Here is a 19,215-nt window from a genome sequence, read left to right as displayed (position 1 = left end):
AGGCATCTCAGAGAAAAGCTGATTCATTGTGAGGCTGTATCAATAGGAGTATAGGGCCCAGAATGCGGGAGGACATAAGCTTATGCTTCCTCTGCTAGGATTACACCTGGGGTGTTTTATCTGTCTCAGGACACTTTTCAGCACTGGTCACAGTCACCCTGGAGAGGGTCTGGCAACCCAGACCGCTTGGGAGCAGCCAGAGGAAGTGTGGGCGGTCAGCTAAGAGTGAGGTGTCTACCAAGAAGTGGTGGCCATCTGTGATCCCCAAGGAGTGGACAGGTCTAGGTGGCTGCAGAGTATAAAATAGGCAGGAGGGACCCAGGGAACTGTCCAGAACTGAAACGCTTCTGGTCAGAGAGCTGGGTTTGATGTGGTTGACAATTTTCATACAGAGACCGAGGTGCTGCTGAGCAGTCCCATGTCACTATTTCTAACAGTCTGGGTCACCTGTCTGGCCAGTGCCCAGTGTCTGTGAGTCTTTCCTCAGAGGCAGTTGGCTTCAAGAAGGCTCGTCCTATCCCTGCTGGGGGTCAAGCCTGGCCACAGGTGGTGTGGGGAGGAGGCAGTCCGTGGAGAGGGTCTGCAGTGCCCTGTCGTAGGGCCCAGCTGCCTGTGTGCCTGGGGTCCCCACCGTCCACGTGCGCTCAGCAGGGTTCTTCCTAAGCACACGAGACCAGGCTCCTGCTCGAAGGGTGTGTCAGGCCTGCCCCACCCAGCTGCAGTGCAGGCGGAAAGTTCTAGCCTAAAATACTTGTCCCAGTTTTGCCTGTAGCTGGGCACCCGGGCTTCCTGCCCTGGTGACTTGTATCTGGCCCATTGCTCTTGCCCTGCTCCTGTCCGTCTGTCTGCCTGTATCACAGGGACCTGCCTCAGGGCTACCCTTCCTCCGAGGCCAGGGGCAGTGGAATGCAGAGTCCAACTGTAGGAAATTGCTGCCCGTATCCCCAAAGTGACCATCCAGATGGTGACACAGCAGTCAGGCCACAGTGACACCCACACACGGAGAGATGTGTCCGCTGCCCCATGTTGTGCAGAGTCTAGACGGCAGCCTGTCTCCTGGGAGCCTGGTGTCCTCCAGCCCCTGCCACCAGGACAGCACTGGCCATGAGGAGATGCCCCCTGGCACATGCCTCTTATGGAGGGGCGCCACTGCCAGGCTCTCAGAGCTCTGCCACCCACGGTGCCCACCGCAGCACCTGACACTCCACCTGGCTCCAGTCTGCAGACAGGCTGCTGCTCACAGCATCCCCTGGGCACCTGCCGGGCAGTGGGAGCTGGCAGCCTCACCCAGAAACTCATAGGGAAGCTCCCTCTCCTCCCTCTGCTCTCCTCCAGGTGGTCCCCAGGCAGAGGGACGGAGTCCCTTGTCTCTGGCTCCTTTCCTCCTACAGGCGGCCTGGCCAGGTTCTCACTGTCACCCTCAGCCAGCCCCTAGGGCACCAGCCCCAGCACTGCCCCTCACTCAGGGCCTGGGTCCCCCAGGGCTGCCGTGTGGGCTGTGGCGAGGCGAGGCCACCCTCCGGTCAGCAGGAATACACCCGTGCAGGGGCAGGAGGGGGGACAAGGAAGCCCCTTGGAGATGGAAGTTTGCACACGGTTTCCTGAGAGTTCTCTTCACAGCCCCACCTGAAGGGGGAGTGAAGCCGGAGGGGCAGAGGGCGCTCTGGGCTGGGGGACCTGAGCTGACACCCCAGGCTGGCCCCTGGATACCTGGCCTCTGAGAGCCGCTTGCTGAAGGCAATTCTAGAGGGGCCTTGGGCCGTAGCCGCGGCAGGCAGTGTGCACTTCTGTCCTGAAGAGGGTCCCCAGGCAGCACCCGCAGCGTCCACCGCACCCTCCCACCTTGACAGTGCAGGTGCTGGAGCCCTGAGCTGCAGCTGTGGGCCTGTCGCCCTCTCCACGGGCCTTCTGAGGCTCGAGGCCATGGCAACGGGGAACACTGGCCATGGGTCTCCGGGTTCTCCTGCTGTGACTGGCTCACCGCCAGCCCTAAATCAAGGGTCCTTCCTGTACAGGGCTCTCCAGTCAGTGCCAATCACAGGTGCCCAGGGGGAAGCAGGCCTGCGCTTGCAGCTGGATGCCAGTCTCCATCCGGCCCTGAGCTCCAAGCTGCTGCAGAGCCGTGGCCAGGAAGGAAGGGTGGGCAGGGTGTCACGCACCACAGTCAGGGGGACCAGGAGGGAGGTTCTGGGAAGTGCCGCCTACTTGCCAGAGGCCTCAGAGGTGTCACCCCACCCATTGGAGGAGAGAGTGAAGGTGCTGACCACAGCCCTGACCCAGCCGGAGCAGCCTCGCTGTGTGCAGAGTGGCCCCAGCTCATGTCCCCAAGGTCCTGGCTGTCTCAGATTGGTGAGTCCACCCCAAGTCAGGCCTCTCACTCTGAAGTTTATTATTTATTTATTTATTTATTTAGTTAGTTAGTTAGTTAGTTAGTTAGTTAGTTAATCTTCACTCGAGGATGTTTTTTCCATTGATTTTTAGGGAGAGAGCAGGAGGGAGGGAGAAAGGGAGGGGGGAGAGAGAGAAGCATCAATGTGAGAGAGACACATCGATTGGCTGCCTTCCGCACGCACCCCAACAGGGGCCGGGGATCATACCGGCAACCCAGGTGCGTGCCCTTGACTGGGAATCGAACCCACAACCTTTCGGTGCGGGTGGGAGGGTTGATGCTCTCACCACTGAGAAACGCAGCCCACAGCAGGCCTTTCGCTCTGAAAGGCCCATTCTACCCTCACCTTGCAGAGGCTCCCAGGAAGGAGCCGGGCGTCTGCTGGCCCCGTACCTCCTTGTTAGTCCCAGGCTGGGGCCAGGCCTCAGGAGGCGCCTGGTCCTGAGCTCCGAGACCACGCAGGTGTGGGGCGGGGCCCTGAGCTCTTAAGGAAGGACCGTGGGCCGGCTCTGCCGCCCAGAGGGGTCTGGGGCCCCCCGTGCTGGGGCCGTAGGAGGAGGGTGCTTGGACAGGCCCATATGGCCCAGGGGGCAGGTTGCTGTGCAGGGACCCAGGTCAGCAAAGGTCCTAGGTTGAGCTGAAGCCTTTGGTCAAGAGGCCCAGAGATGAGCACCCCCCCAGAGCCCCTTGCCTGGCAGGATGCCGCTGGGCAGGGCGGGGCAGGTGGCTGGTCCACTGTCTGGAGGGTGGCTGGGTAGAGCCCCCTGGGTTAGGAGAGGAGGCACCCTGATCCAGGTTGTGTGGACTGGTACAGGAAGTGGGGGGAGAGGGAGAGAACCCGGCAGGGGGCAGGGGAGGGTGGGAGAAGGGGAGAGAGGCTGCAGCTCTTTCCTCCCTGCCCCCAGGGAAGCTGGGCCTGGCTGGTGCACCCCACTTCTGAGCCTGCTGGAGCTCCCGCCCTCCTCCCACCCCTCCCCGGCCGCCGGCCATGGTGCCTGTGGCCGCTGGCCTCGGGAACCACTCCAATAGCTGCCGCACCGACCGGAGCGTCCTGTCGCAGACGGCGACCGTCGCCTCCATCGGCCTCATCCTGGCGCTGGGCCTGCTGCTCAACGGCCTGGCGCTCTGGCTGTTCTGCTGCCGCCTGCGCCGGTGGACGGAGACCCGCGTCTACCTGGTCAACCTGGTGGCGGCCGACGGCCTGCTGCTGCTGAGCCTGCCCGGCATCCTGCACACGCTGGGCCAGGCGGCCGGGGCCCCCGAGGGCGCCCTGTGCCGGGTGCTCCAGAGCTTCTACTACATCAACACCTACATGAGCGTGTGGCTCCTCACCGCCATCGCCGCCGACCGCTACGCCGCCCTGCGCTTCCCCCTGCGGGCCCGGGCCTGGCGCGGCCCCCGCCAGGCCGCCCTCACCTGCGTGGCCCTCTGGCTGCTGGTGGTCGGGGCCGTGGCCCTGCCGGCCGCCTGGCTGCGCCCCGGGGAGAGCTTCTGCTTCGGGCGGGGCCGCACGCGGGGCCCCCGGGCCCTCGTCTTCTCGCTGCTCCTGTTCTTCCTCCCGCTGCTCATCCTGAGCTTCTGCTCCGCCCAGGTGCTGCGGCAGCTCCTCCGCGAGTGGGCCCTGGCCCAGCCGCCGGCCGCCGGCCGCATCCTCAAGGCCCTCTGCGTGGTGACGGCCAACCTGGCCACCTTCCTGCTCTGCTTCCTCCCGCTGCACGTGGCCCTGCTGGCCAAGCTGGTGGCCCAGTGGACGGGGGCGGCCTGCCCCACCGTCCAGAGGGTGGCCGCCTTCGTGCAGGTGGCCTCCCGCGTCGCCAACGCCAACTGCTGCCTGGACGCCCTCTTCTACTACTGTGTGGCCAGAGAGTTCCAGGAGGAGGTGGGGGCCGTCCTCGCCAGGCCCTGGCCTTTCTGGGGAAGGATGACCGGTGCTGCTACGTGTGACCACCCTGAGGTGGGCGCCCAAGGGGAGGCCGCCAAGGGGAGCAGCCCGGGCGGGGGCCCCCACACTGCCCTGTAGCAGGAGGCCCATGGCAGCCCGGGCCCCCCCCAGAGCCGCTGTCTTCCTGCCGCCACGGCGTCTGCACGAAACTACCTCCCTGAGCCCAGCGTGACTCGGGTGTCGTCTCAGGACTATGGGTCCTGGGGTCGGCCTTTCCCTCTGCAAGTAGAATTTAACCCCGAAATTAAAGGACCGCCACCACCCAGAGTCCAGCTCTCTCCCTCGTCCAGCCCTTGAGCTCCGTGGTGCAGAGTGACCCCCAAATACAAATACCAGGCGTCCTGGGGAGGGTGTTGCAGAGAAACTAGACATGATTTCTTCGTCGCCTCCAGATTGTGATAAGACACCAAACTCCTGAGGTTCAGGGTCTCTCCGCAAGCCTTCAACCTTTGCAACGTACCCCCAACAGGCCACCCCGTGTCTCCACGTGGGTCCCATTTAGAGACACAGCCGCCAAAGGAGTTTAAACAAGTTCTTTTTTTAAAAAGGTTTAAGTTGGATTCCTGAAGAGGGTCAAAGAGATCTCCTTCCTTACCTTTGGGGGTGCTGCTCAGGCCCCCTCTCCTCCCCACCTCCCCTCCCCACCTCCACCTGCAGTGTCCCCTCCGCACAGCCCCTCTCAGTCCCTCCTTCGCAGGCTCAGGCCGGGTGTGACCCACCAGCTGAGAGGAAGCCCTGGGGACCCCACCTGTCCCCACGACCCCGTGGATCTCAGGGTGTGTCCACCCCACCTGGGCCAGAACTGAATTATAGGATCAACACAAACACCTCCTCTGAGAAGCCCTGAGACCCCAACCTGGGGCTGGGGAAGCAGAGGTGGGTGCTCCCGACGGCCTCATGTGACCAGGCGACAGGAGGAAGGATCCGACCCAGACCCTGCCCCCTCAAGCTCCATTTCTCACCCTTCTCCTGGATCCCCTGCCCCACCCACCCCGTGACCCGACCCCGGTATCCGCGCAGCGGTCCCCCCTGCAGGGTAGTGCCTGGCCCTCCTCAGCCTCCCCAGCTACACAGGGAGGCTTGTTCAGGCAGAATGAGGGCAGACAGGCCTTGGGCAGGAGTCGTCCCTCACAAAGGTCCAGGGAGAGCCAGGGGTCTTGGGCTCAGGCTGTGGGCAAACTCGTGGGAGGAGTGTGGCTGAGCCTGCTGCGCCCTCTCCTTGCCTCAGCACCTGGTAGGGCACCTTCCCCTGGGGAGCACCTTCCAGGACTGGTCCCTTTGAGGGGTGGGTGCCAGAGGCCTGGGGCCGCCCAGCCTGGGGGCAATGCTGGGACACAACAGGGCAGCCAGGCCAGGCCAGGCCCACACGTGAGGAGGGGCTGCCACCCTCCTCAGGCAGCAAAGGCAGGGTCGCTGTCCTCGGTGCATCTTGCTCCCAGCCTGCGTCCAGCACAGGGCAGGGAAGGGCTGGCCAGACCTAGCCAGTGGGGGGGGAGCATCGGTGGAAGGGCCGGGCCAGGTCAAGGAGAGCTCTGCTTGCTCCACACCCCCTCGGCTCCAGGCCCCACCACCGTCTTTCCTCCTTTCTGGGGGGCTTGAAACATGGCATGTCCCCCTCCAGTGGTGTGCACTGTGGGCCAGGGTCCACTGATCCAGCCTTTTCTCTCACCAAAGAGGATTCTGGGTCATGAAAAAGCGGGGGGAGCCCGGCCCTGGGGCGAGGGGCAGAGAAACCTCCCCCCACACACCTTCCTCTCCCCATGCACCTGCGTCCGGCTGCGATTAAAGTATTAGGAGCCCAGCCAGACACGGCTCAGCAGTTGAGCACTGACCTGGGATCCAGGAGGCCAAGGTTCGATTCCCGGTTGGGGCACATGCCCAGGTTGGGGCTTGATCCCCAGCAGGGGACGTGCAGGAGACAGCTGATCAATGACTCCCATTGATTTTCTCTCTCTCCTTCCCTTCCTCCCTCCCTCCCTCTCCCTCTAATAATCAATGGGGGGAAATCCTCAAGTGAGGATTAAAAACACAAACCACGACAGGTTGGGGGCCTTATAAACAACAGGCGTTTATTGTTCACAGTCCTGAGGCTGGAAGTCGGGCATCGGAGACCTGGCGTGGGAGGGAGGCCAGCAGGGCCGGGGTTCACTGCCTGCTCACCGTGACCTCAGGTGGAGGAAGGGATGAGGGGCCCTCTGGGTCCCTCTATAAGGGCACTAATCCCGTTCGGGAGAACTTGGGCTCCACAGCTGCCACCTGGGCCACCGCCGCTGCGTTGCTGGCCCCTGCCGGGAGCTCGGGGTGCTGGGCCGGCCCACACCGAGTCTGCTCACAAAACGGCCCTCCAGGGGCCCAGGGTCCTCGAGCTCCCCGAGTGCAGGTTCAGATGACTTGCTTACCAGCCTATCTTCTCTCAGACCATCTGAGTGCTGGGGATCCACAGGCCCAGGGCCGGCCTCACATAGGTGGGGCTCCAGACATGACTACAGGTAGACACCCAATACCTATCCAGGCATTTAGAGCTGATGCCCCTGCCTTCAGGGTCTGGGGATCACAGGGGACCCGGGCGGCGAGAGAATGTCCTCTCCCTGGCCTGATCCCAGGAGCCAGAGCCACAGCACCCTTCACAGGGCCTGGCAGGACTCCTGGGGGTGACTCCTGGGCCAGGATGACGGGGGCTGAGGTGGGTGCTCCGCCAAGCACCCCTGTTCAATCACAGCATTTCTGGGCAGCTAGACAGACGTGAGCAGAGCAGGACGCTGAGCCAGGTACAGAAGGTCACCAGGGTGGAAAGCCCCAGGTGCCCAGCAAGGGGCCAACTAGGAAAACAAGAACCTCACCCCAGGGTGACCTTTCCTCCCCAGTGTAGGGCTGGTCCTGTGGTTTAGACCCTCTGAGCGTTTCCTTCCTGAAAATAACATCCAGGCCTCAGTTGTATTTCGGCTCCAGGCCCAGAAAAGCAGCGGAAGCAGATAAGCGGCCCCGTGGCTGCCTCAGGACCAGCTGCACTGACTAATGACCCCCTGCCCGGGCGCTGACCAATCCGTGGGGCCCACGACCCCGAAAAGCACCTGGAGAGCTGATCGATATTCTGCTGAAACCCTCCCGAGACCTCCCCTAAGATTCCCACCTGCAGGAGAGAGATAACTACGCCCCACACAAAGGGTCCAGGGCACCCCTCCCTCTGGGGAGCACACCTGCGCCGTCCCCTCTTCTTCCCTCTGTGGGACCCCACAAGACTTGCAACCAGGGGAGCAATGGGCGTTGGCGGCTCGTCCGGGGCCAACTCCCTGAACCTGTCCCCAAGTCCCCTTTCCTCTGACTTCCCAGGGAGCCACCGCAGCCCAGCCGGGCTCTCCTGGTGCCTCTGTGCTGAGCCCGCCCTGGCTCCAGGGTCCGAGCTTTAATGACCGTCCCGTCCGAGGCTGCCTCTGCCGCAGCCGACAAACTCTTGCTTTGCTGCACTTTGTCTCTTGACTGAGCTCTTCCTTCAAGGCAAGAACCGAGGTCTCGTCATCTCGCCAGTAACAGGACGACCCACCCTGCCCCCCACTTTCTGAGTGACCCAAAAAACAGCCTCTGGACTTGCTGGAGCCCTGGTGGCCCGGGCACTGCAGGCCTTGGTCCCCCGTCTGTGACACTCAGGCCAGTCCAAGGGGCCGAATGTTGCCCCGAATGGTCACTATTTCCCTGTCAAACGCCGCGGCGGCCCTGCCGCAGACACAGGAAGCGTTGCCCGGGCGCAGGGAGCCCCAGCAACGGCCTGAATCTCGAGGTGTTGGCTTGGGGCCTGGAAATGAGGAAGTCCTGGCAGGATGGGGTAAGTCGCCGCATCTGTGACATACGGTGGCTGTAGCTTCGTCCAGGCGGCGGCCAGAGATCCTCGGGGCCGCAACGGGGGCCGCGGTTACCAGCGGGGGGCTGGGCCACACCTCAGGAAAACGCTGGGCAGACAGCTTCCGAAGGGCAGCACGCGGGCCTCGCTGTGCGATCTGGGTCCGCGGGAGGTGATTTAGGGCGTCTGCTCGGGATTGGGCGCCGCGGGACGGCGGGGAAGGCGGGTGGGATGAAGCGGGCTCGCCTGTCGCTGGACAAGACTCCGCCATCCCCGTGGGCCGGTGGACGACGCTAGGTCACAGCTTCCTCGTCTCGTCACAGACACGGAGACTTCTCCTCCGAGGCCGGCTTTCTGCGGGACCCCAATAGCTGGGGAACCCCGACAGTGGCACGGTGGCTTTAGAGTGCCCCTCCTGGCCGCGGGCACGTGGGAGCAGATGGGGACACATGCCGCGACGGCAGGGCAGGCCGGGTCACCCGCAGCGGGCAGTCCTCACAAGCAGAACGCCGTCCTTGCGGGTGGTCAGCCCGGGCAGTGGCCGGGGGCAGCCAGCGGGGCGAAGCGCGGGCTGTGCTCCTGCAAAACTTTATTTACGAGGGGCACAGGCGGGCTCTTGCCTGAGCGTCCAGGCCCTGCGGGCGCTGTGCTGACGCCGTGGCTGACCTTCCTCTTCTCGTGGGCTGGTCCCCTGAACTGCGGCATCGATAACAGTGCAGCACAAACTCTTACTTTAATCTTAAGCGTATTGGGGTAACATTGGTTAATAACATAAATGTCGGGTGCTCAAGATCACTTGACCTCGGTGCCCTCTATGGAGTGCTGCCCACCTGAAGTCCAGTCTCCTCTGTCACGTGTATTTGACCCCGTAACCCTTGCTTGGCTGTATTGCGGGGTACCCCTCGGGGCCAAGGGGAGGCTGAGTTCCCCAATCATCCAGGGTGCTCGGCCAGGGGATTTAAGGATGACCGTGGGCTGCATTGCGGTGACCGCACCCCGGGGCACAGACACAAAGTTCAGGTCCGGTTTCTGTCCCATGGGGCTGCTCCTGGGGCCTGAGGGCAGCGGGTCTCTGGGTCTCCTGTCTCCGGGCAAAGCCGACGACCTACCGTGGCGAGGAGCCCGCCCCAGGTTTGCTTTCCCGTGAGCTGGGCGGGTGGCCTGAGCTGGACGCAGCTCAGTGGGGTGATTTGTTTCATTTAGGGCCAAGTCCAAGTTTCTACGACGGAAGGTTGGGATGGAAGTAGGAGGGAAATTTGAGTGGCGAGGGCGACCCGGGGAAGGAATCCAACCTTTTGAAGTGTTTAAAGGAACAGCGGTTATGAGTTTGTCAGCAGGTCCCAGCTACAGTAACAGCAGAAAGTCGGGCTCCCGGGCCGGCCATCGGGGGGGAGCCACCTGCCGTGAGCAGGAAGCGGCTGACGGGACAAACGGGGCCTGTGGCCTCGGTGCTTTGTGGGTTTCGAACCCCACAAATATTAGTTACTCCATGTGGGAGGAGCTGGTGGACAAGCCTTTGAAATTTCCCGTGTCCTTGCTGGGGTCGACCAGGCAGGAAGGGCGTTCAGATTTGAAGGTCTGGGACTGGGACACATCACGAGGCTCTGAGCAGTGAGGCCCCACGAGCTCATGTGTGTCTTTGAAAAGGTTAGTCTGGCCTCGTGGCTGCACAGCTAAGATGGGGGGCAGACATCCCAAAGCACCCTGGGGACTGCAGGGGGCACCCGTGCCTATCTCGGGGCACAAGGCTGCCCTTGGTGCAGGTATTGAACCTGACAAGAGGAGGGAGCAGGTGCCGAGGGAGACCCAGGGATGAGAGTGCTGGGGGGGCCGGGGAGGGCGAGAGGAGGCACCTGGCTGCCCTCTCCTGGTCTCCGAGGCCTGGCGCTGTGCCCTTGGTGGGACTGGGAGTGTCCCCACGTCCCCTGCGTCCCCACTTCAGGCTCCCTGAGTGCCTTCTTGTTCCTCAGACCACTGACCCTGTCTACACCGTGTTCGTCTGGCAACCGGCTGCCCCCAGGGAGGTGACGGGGTGGGGGGGCTCAGCAGCACCTCCAGCTCACAGCCACTGCAGTTCCTCCAGGAGGACCCGCCTGCCAGAGGGCAGCCTGCAGGGCGGAAACCAGCAGGTGCGTCCAGAATTCCAGGTGAAAAAAGACAAAGCCTGAACCCCCAAACCCCACACATCGTGGGCAGGGGGTGCCTCCCTGGTCCCTGACCCCGCTGGCACGGCAGACGCCTTGCGGGCCCAGATGTGCAGACACGGCCTTGGGTTCGGGAGCCGGTCTCTGGTATCTCTGGGGGTGGAAGACGCAGGGCAGCACCCGCTCAGCTTCTGGTTGTGTGGCCACAGGCACAGCAGCCACTCACGGCCGACCCCTGGAGGGGCCCGGTCCCAGGCTGTACACTCAGCCGGCCCCCAAGTCAGAGCCCCGCTCGGCTGGCTGTGGCTCCAGCTGACCATCTCAGTGACCCACATGGATGGTACTGGGCAGTGTAAGATGCTGGACGCTGGGCCACACCCTCCACACAGAAGAGCCTCCTGGGCCCGCCGGCGGGTGCTCAGCTCTCAGGTGGACGACCGCTGGCCTCCTTCACGGATTATCCAGGGTTGTTAGGGGGCTGCTGTCCACCTGGTGGTGTGTCCTTTGCCCTGGTGTTGACACTGACAGTGCTGAGGACTGAAGGATAGCTGGACGCCCACGACCGGGTTCAAGTCCCACGAAGCCTGTGGCTGGGGAGAGGGGCTGAGCCGAGGGGACCCACAGGCCTGGGGTCAAGCGGTGCAGGCCAGGCCTCCAGGCGCCATGTCTCAGGCCCTGCCCGCCGAGTTCTAAACTGCCCACAGTCATCAGTTCCAACTGTCCCTGCGTGTGGCCAGGCAGGGGGAGGGATGACAGTTTGACCTCTGAGGTTCTTTCCAAATGCAAGACCAGACCTGCGAGCAGGGGAGGACAGTCAGGGGTCCTGGACCGTCTTGGGCGGGCCCAGCTGAGGAGTGGCCATTTGACTTGGGAGCTCTGTTCAGGGCCACCTGGGGCACTTTTCCAAGCTGAGGTTAGGGGTCTATCCCAGCAGGCACCCCCAGAAATGAGCCTGCCCACGCCAGGCACAAGGCCCCGTCTCATCTGACTGAGCCCCTCAAGTGTGCTCTGGGAAACCCTGTTCTGAGAGGTGTCCCTCAGGGTCAGAGGGGGGCTGGGGAAGAGGGGTGCCATGGGGAAACACGTTTGGGAGAGGACAGCTCTGTGGCAGGATAGGAGAAGGTAGGAAAATCCCTAGGCAAGAGGAAATGGGGAAACTGAGACCAGAAAATTAAACAAGGCCAAACAGTTTGGGCAGCTTGCAGTCAGTTTGTGAATCACGAGAACTTACCTTCCCCGGCCCAGGACACCTGAGAGCAAATGGTTTCCACCTGCCTCCCCAACCAGAGAGCACACGGCTTACGTCACCCTGGCCTGGGAGAGAGAAAACCAAGGCCCGGTTAGCGCTCTTTGTGCCAGATAAACTGAGGACAGGTGAGGCTGGGGAACAAATGACAAAAACCCCACTAAAGCCACACAGACCCAAGATACAAGTAAAACAGTAAAACAGACCAAAGAATGTCCCAGAACTCTCCATACACTCATTTTGATGCATCAACATATTAAAAATGCACCTGGAAGACTGATGACTATTCTATTGAAACCTCCCCTAAAAGTCTCAATTGCAGAGGGAAAAATAGGATTAAAACCCTCAGGACAAAGACTCAGTGCCACTCACTGCAGAGCACACCCAGGCCCCTCCCGGGCATGAACGTTTTACTTCTAAGAGTCCCCATGAGACCTGCAGCCAAGGGAGCAGTGAGCAGCTGCAGCTCGACCCGGGCTCACCCCCTGGTCCTGTCTCCAAGGCCCCCTTTTTCTCTGATTCCCAGTGACAAGGGTGAAAATCTGATGGAAACTGGGCCGTGGACGGGAGTCCACGGGAAGTGAAGGGCTTGCTTCCCTGGGACCTGACTGGATTATGGGGACACTGTGTGGGGACCAAGTCCCCCTCCTGACACCGTAGAACAGAGGCCTATGCGCCCGCCCTTGGGCAGCACTGATTGGATGTGCTGAGTGGGGCCCAATGCGGTGGCCGGGGCCCGTGGAGGTTGTGAATTTGAAAGTCTAGAGCATCCGCTGGACAAGACGGGTTAGCATGTTAATGAACGTTTGTGAGACTCCGGCGTCAGGGTGGACAAATCCGGTCCCTGTACTTGGCGCTGTGTGGAGCAGACAGAGGGCCTCGGGGCAAAAGCCTGGGAGCACCACCCAGTGGTGGCCACTGGGAACTGCACCTGAAAATTTCCATTTGAGCTGCTAGCAGGCTATTGACTGTGACCCTCCCAGAACCAAAGGACACAAAGTACCCACGACTCCCCTGTGATGCCAGAGAAGATGGGAAGTTTACATGTTTATACACCAGCAGGGGAACGCAAGCAGGTACTTCTGTCCCCGAGCAGGGCACCTCTGTCCCCCAGCACTGACTTTGGAACCCCTGAGGAGCCACAGGATTCTGCTGCCAGGTGGACGGCATCCTGCAAGCAGCTCCTCATTGACCAGGTGCTGCCTGGTTTGTGGACAGCAGCCCAGGTGCTGATCTCCCAGCACCTGAATGAGCTTCTGATCCTGTGGCAGTGCTGGGAGCTAGAGGGCACCTTGGCTGGACCAGGCCTGGAATGCTCCACTGGGCGCTGGACGCCCACTTCACCCCCACCCGGCTTTGCCCCTGCCTCTCCCTCGGGGAGGCAGCAATGGATGTGACTGCCAACCAGCCACAGCCTGGTGCCCATTTGGGCTTCCAGCTGCAGCCAGGCCCAGGCCCCATGGGCACCGGCCGCGCCCCAGCCACCACTGCTGTAGTTCAGGGGCGCCCCACCTGCACTGAGGCAGGAGAAGGGCCTGGTCCGCCACCTGAGGGATTGGAGACCGAATGCACTGTGGGGCCCAGTACAAAATGTGAAGCAGCCCTTACACCAGGCAGGAAAATAGACACTAAATCAGAAAGCTTTTTCCTGGAAACACCTCATTGCTGACCAACCAGAACAGGGTCATAATGGTGCATGAGTAACAGTGTAACTCACGCAGCTGGTGTGACTTACATGGAATGCAACAATGTAACACTTTGTTAATGAGCGACCTTGATTGACCCTGCGATGTTCCTGGCTCCCTTTGCTGCAGATTAATGAGGTCATCAAAATCAGCTACCTCATTTTCACTAATCTAATCAAAAGCAACACCAGCCACTCTTGGCAAATGCAAGATTGCAAATCATTTCAACAATTATTAATTTTGAGAAGGCTGTTTGTGTGTTGGGACCATGTCGGATCCCTCCAGAGTGTTGGAGGCTATGAAATTATTTTGAAAAGTAACTTTTAGTACATTTAGAGCTGATGGTTCTCATAGAGCAATAAAACATTTAAATCTTTGTACAAATCAGTTTTCTGTAAGTTTAAGTTTAATTTCAAGTGCAAATCTCTACAGTGTCGTTTTAATGTTCCCTCTGACATTTCTTGTAACTTGTGGGGATCATATAAGAATCTGATTCATGATTTACATGTACTTGAAAACCCTTGTTTGCACATTTTATCATTGTATCTTCAGTTACTTGGAAAAAACAATTTTTGCTTTTATTACTTTGTTAATCCTTACCCCAGGATATTTTATTCCATTGATTTTTTTTTTTTTAGGGAGCGTGGAAGGGAGGGGGAGAGACACAGAGAGAGAAACATCAATGTGAGAGAGACAACTTATCAATTGGATGCCTCCCACGCACCGTAACTGGGGCCAGGGCTCAAACCTGCAACCCAGGTACGTGCCCTTGACCAGGGCCCTTCAGGCTGAAGGCCAACGCTCCAACCGCTGAGCAACACCAGCTTGGGCTGGAGGAAACAATTTTTAACTTGTCTTCCATGTGAGTAACTGGTTCATCAGAGCTTTATGTTCTTTAGAGCATTATGTTCTTTCCTGTAGAATGCAGAGTCTCTTAAGTTTAATTTTGTTTCCAATCTTAATGGATGTTGCTCTACAATGTCGAAGTCTTCAAAAATAGACTCTACCTCCTCCAATCAGTCTAACAATTGGCTGGTGGATGGGCTGAGTGGCAATGTCCCAGTGTCTGTCTTTCTTGTGCTAATTTGCTGATAGAGCTCACCGCCTGAGCATCCGCAGCTTCTGTCCTGGAAACAGCGCAGAGACCGGGGGACTTCGAATGGGGACAGACATGCCAGCCGCCTCCCACCTCGGCCCTGGTGCTGCCCATGAGGAGCCCCCTTTCTTCCAGGGGCCACAGCTTCTGCTCTGGGTGCTGCTGCTGCAGTGCCCCCCCCCCCCCCCGGTCTGTCCCATCCCACACAGACCCTCCTTTGAGGGGAGCCGGTGGCCCCTACCCCATCCCCACCCCAGGCCCTCACTGCTCTTTCTGGAATACTCTGCCCGCCCCCGCCAGGCCCTCTGGGAGACGCCCAGGCTGGCTCTCAGGCCCCAATGCCGGGTGTCCCCTGCTCCCTCCTTCCCGGAGGCCACTCCAAGGAGGGGAGGAGGCTGGAGCTCAGAGCACCCGCACTGCCAAGGCCGGGTGGGGAGCCACGGGGAGTGGGGTGGGGGTTCTTTTTTCTCTCCTGGACCTCTACCTGGCTCCCAGGGAAAGGCTGACCAGCACCTGTCCTTGGTCCTGCCTCCTGTCCTTCTCAGTTCAAGACAGGGTGGGGCCTCGGGCTGCATGGGCTCCAGGACCTCCCGCTGAGGGACCTTTGTTCTCTTGGGGTGAAAGATCCCAGGTCCTCTCTGGCCTCTTGGGAGGAACGGGCTGAGGCTCCTCCAGCTTGGGGGGCGGGGGGGCAGGGGGCCTGGGGTCTGCCCTGAAGGCCCTGGGATTGGCAAGGGTCACCTAGATTTGAGGACCTGTGGGTCAGCTGCCCCGAGGGTCAGGGTGCTGGCGGATGGGGATTTGGGGGCCCTGTGTCTGGCCTGCTCCCCTGCAGCCTTGGGCTCCAGCCACCATCCATAAGATCTCAGCAGGTTTCAGGGTGTCGGCCACTCAGACCTCCCCGGGCAGAGGGTGCTGGAGTGTTCAGGGCGGCCAGGAGCCCTCTGTGGGACACCCTGCCTTGGGGTCTCCTCAGGACCAGGTTGCCTCCCTGCCTTTCCTCCTCGGTTGTACCTTTGATTCTGACTAAAGAAGAGTCAGGACGGAGCTCGTGGGACGAGGAGGGACTTGGACCAGCCCCCACCTCCTTCAGGGGCCTCTGCCAGGACAAGAGACAGGCAGGGCCGGGGACAGTTTATTGACGAATGGTTTCTGGGGAGCAAGTGGGGGTGGGCTTGGCGCCCCCTCAGCCCAGGGAGGTCCCAGGGTCCAGCCAGGGACCTGGCCCTCACCCAGAGCTCACAGGGAGCCCAGCGGCTGCCGCCCCACCCGCCTGCGCCCAGGCTCCTGGCCTCTGCTCCCCTCGGTGGGCGTCTGGGTGTCTTCGGGTCCTGGGGCTGGCTTCCCCTTGGGGGTCCGATACTTGTTCTTCTGACTGTACAGCAGGTTCCTCTGGAAAAGGCGGGGAAGGTGCCCACAGTGCAGGAGGACGGCCAGCACTGTCCCTGCGGGAGACCAGCGTCAGACCAGGGGCCTGGGCTCCTTGCAACCCAGGACGCCGGGACACCCACACTCTGGACCCTACCCAGGACAGGGGGCCTGCAGGCTTGGGCCGGGAGGGGCCTGACAGCCGCCTGGGAACCTGACCGGCCTCCTCCCCTCCCCGCAGGACCTCACAGTCAGGAAGCAGCCCCTGAATGGACTCGCCATGAGAGAGCTGGACCCCGCTGGCCCGCCACCAGGACGCTTGTGTGGCCCAGTCCCCCAACGACGAGCCACGCCCAGGGCCAGCCTTGCCCCTGCCCTACCTGTCAGAGGGCCCAGCCAGTACACCTGGGCGTACTCCAGCAAGGTGTGCCCCGCGCAGTGGAAGGTGACCGCGGCGGCCAGGGCGGGGTTGAAGAAGGCAGATGTGAGGGGCCCAGCTGTGGAGGAAGCACAGACGGGCCTCGTGTGGCTCCACCTGGACCAGAGCCACCCTCTGAAACCCCCACCCTGAGTCCTACGATGCCCCCGGCCCAGGCGGGCTCTTGGCACACAGGCCAGCAGCTCAGTCCATCCTTGCCTCCTGTCCTGACGGGGGCACTGCAGGAAGGCCACTCAGCCAAGGCCAAAGCTTTTGTGGTCAGCGAGCAGCCCCGACGAGTCTCTCCAGGGATGTCCAACACCCGTCCTGACCTCTCAACCCTGGGATGGACTCATCTCCCCCAGCCCCTTTCTCCAAACATCCCAGCTTGAGGGAGGGTGTCTTTGAGAAGGAGAGAGACAGAGACAGAGAGATAGAGACATAGGGAGACAGAGACAGACAGACAGAAACAGAGACAAGAGACAGCGAGATCTTGGAGAGGGGTGAAGTAGCACTGACACAGAGGGGAGACTGGGATGAGCAGTCAGAGCCCGGCCAGCATCGCTGAGCCCCAGGCCAGGCTGACCACCCCCAGCGACCAGGGGCCTCCCAGGGCGGGTCTGGGCCTTGTGGACACAGAGCCCGAAGCTGGCTCCTCGGGCAGTGGTGCTGGCTCTGCAGGAGGCACCCCGGTGGGTCCTGTGCAGATGGTAGAAGCTCCTGGGTGTCACCCTGGGGTGGGAGTCCAGGCACTCTGGCTGCAGAGCCCTGTCCTTGGCAAACTCTCTGCTGAGCCGTGCCTCAATTTCCCCACCTGTGTCTGGGCTCCAGTGGCAGCTTCCTGCACTTGGTGGCCCAGGTCCCCCAGGGTCAGTGACACGGAAGGTGAGCCCTCCCTGGAGTCTCCCTGAATGGAGACCTTGGGGAGCTTGGCCTCAGCCCCGCCATGCTGCCTCCCCGCACCTGGATCCCGACAGCCTCCAGCTGACTGATCGCAGCCACGGTCATAGATGCCCTTCCCAGGGGCCAGGCAAGTGCCAGGTTCAAGTCCACGCCAGCACAGCGGGCATGCGGCCACTTCCTGGGAGGCCCTGCCATCCTACTCTGACCCCGACCCCGTCCCCAGTGCCCAGGGCAGAGGGAGTGAGCAACTCAGCACGATGCCTCCCAGGGAGCAAATTCCACAGACGGACAGTGGGGCCCCAGCATGGCTCCCCTGAGTCCTGGCCCAGCTCTGTCCCCAACCTGGGGACAGCTGGAACCTGAGGTCAGTGGTCAGCGGCCCTCTGCTTCTCCACGAAGGTGGGGAAGGTGCCCCTGTCACGTTGGGGGCAGGCCCACGTAGGGGACCCCAGGACAGGTGACCTCGTTCTATGGGTTGAATACAGAGTAGGGTGCTGGTGTGGCCAAAGCTGGAGGCTCAGGGCAGCTCCCACAGGCACTGAGGGTCCCCATGAGAATTTGGTCAGGGGGCCTGCCTGGGTGGGGGGAGTGACCCCAAAGAGGGGGTAGGGCATCTGCTGCCACCTCAGGAGGCTCTCAGTGCCAGGGGGGGAAAGGGGACTTGGGTGAGGGAGAAACGGCAGGACCTGGCACCCTGGGAAGGGGTGCAGGGACCCAGGGGCTTGCAGGCAGGAAGCTGGGCCAGGCCCTGGAGAAACTGCGCCTGCTGCCCACCTGCCCCAGCTGGGACCTCCCGGGATGAAGACCAGGAGCTCAGAGCGTGGAGAGGCCCAGTGAGGAAGGAGGGCCTGACAGGGCCTGGGGTCCCCCCGCCACACTGTGTCCAGCCCGGCTGGTCACCATACCCTCACCGGCTTCCCAGGAAATGGCCTCCCCAGTGTCTGTGGCCCACAGGCCCCTTGGCTGGCAGCCCCTCTCTGGGTGCCCACGGGTGTGGGCCGCGTGGCAGCCACAGAGGCCGAGGTTCTGAGGTGAGACACCCAGGTCTCACCTGTGTAGGCCATGAGGGTGACCAGCAGGGCCACCGCCGGCACCCTGTACATGGGAGAGCTGTTCCTCAGGCGGAGCAGGGTCAGGTGGAAGGCGAAGGCGCAGGTGCCCTCCACCAGGGCGCCGTGGGGCACGGTCGTGCGCAGGGCCGAGCTGCAGTGCTGGGCCATGAGGTTCTGCAGGACGTGCAGGTCGCTGAGCTCCCAGGCCCAGTACAGTCGGGTCAGGGCGCAGGCAGCCTGGACTCCCAGCCCCTGAGCCGCCAGCTTCAGCAGCATGCTGGGCAGGGAGACTTCGGCCAGGAGGAGCTCCTGCAGGGACACGGCGGGGTTGGCCGAGGCCCCGTCGAAGGTGGCCCCGTGTGCCAGGAACAGCAGGAACAGCAGAGTCAGCAGCAGGTCGGGCCCGAAGCCCCCGGCCCAGGGGCCCAGCTCTGCCAGCATCCGCAGCTCCAGGCAGCAGGCCCCCAGCTGGGCCGCGCCCGCCACCTCCCTGGCAAAGCTGAGGTAGGCGCCCGCCGGGAGCAGGGCCTTGGCCGCCCTCCTGGCCGCCTGGCAGAGGGCGATGGTAGCTAGGAAGAAGGAAAGAGACACATTCAGACCAGCCATCGGCCCGGGGGCTCCACGAGCAGGAGCCGGACTGAGCAGGGGGCCTGAGCTGACGTGTCAGGGGCTGACCCACCCCGGTCCCCAAGGGCGGGGGAGCCATGGAAGCGTCCACCTGGGCTGGCCCCCCTGGGAACGCCACACCTGCACCCTCACCTCCATCCCACCTGCTTCCGGCCCAGGATCTGAGCCAGGAACGCCCACAGGGGACCGCCCTTCAGCCAGGCGTCCTCCCCAGGGCGTGAGGCACACGGGACGCTCTCCCCGCTCGCCAACCCAGCCCTGCAGCCGGGCCACAGCTCTCAAAGCCTCCTTCAAGGCCATGACTCACACCAGGCTCCCGGCTGCACAGCCTGGCAGCTCCCAGCACCTGGCTGGGTCCCCACTCGAGAGGGCCCTGGCTCTCCCTGCGCTCTGGGTCACACTCCACCAGTTCCCTCCGTGAAGGCAGCCATCTGTGGGGCCGGGTCACCCCACAAGGAAGCCATGGGGGCCCCCTAGGGCTGCTCTGGGCGCCCCGAGAAGCTGAACCAG

General features: G+C 62.2%; 2 protein-coding genes across 2 annotated transcripts; one reads left to right on the top strand and one right to left on the bottom strand.

Annotated features, from left to right (window-relative positions):
• Positions 1-2,274: 2,274 nt before the first annotated feature.
• LOC308559673 (G-protein coupled receptor 35-like) lies at positions 2,275-4,595 on the top strand. The gene is made up of 2 exons (XM_081142717.1): positions 2,275-2,349; positions 3,295-4,595. The coding sequence occupies exon 2, from the start codon at positions 3,378-3,380 to the stop codon at positions 4,407-4,409; it is 1,032 nt and encodes a 343-aa protein (XP_080998843.1). The 5' UTR covers positions 2,275-2,349; positions 3,295-3,377; the 3' UTR covers positions 4,410-4,595.
• Positions 4,596-15,576: 10,981 nt separating this feature from the next.
• On the bottom strand, positions 15,577-18,684 carry LOC308559663 (putative aquaporin-12B; the record flags this gene model as incomplete). Its single annotated transcript, XM_081142711.1, has 3 exons — positions 15,577-15,782; positions 16,086-16,202; positions 18,078-18,684. 3 exons carry the CDS (start codon positions 18,682-18,684, stop codon positions 15,577-15,579), a joined length of 930 nt encoding a protein of 309 aa, XP_080998837.1.
• Positions 18,685-19,215: the final 531 nt, after the last annotated feature.

This window comes from Miniopterus schreibersii, assembly GCF_964146895.1.
Source record: "Miniopterus schreibersii genome assembly, chromosome: 7".
Taxonomy (NCBI): Eukaryota; Metazoa; Chordata; class Mammalia; order Chiroptera; family Miniopteridae; genus Miniopterus; species Miniopterus schreibersii.
This window is presented reverse-complemented; position numbering and strand designations above follow the sequence as displayed.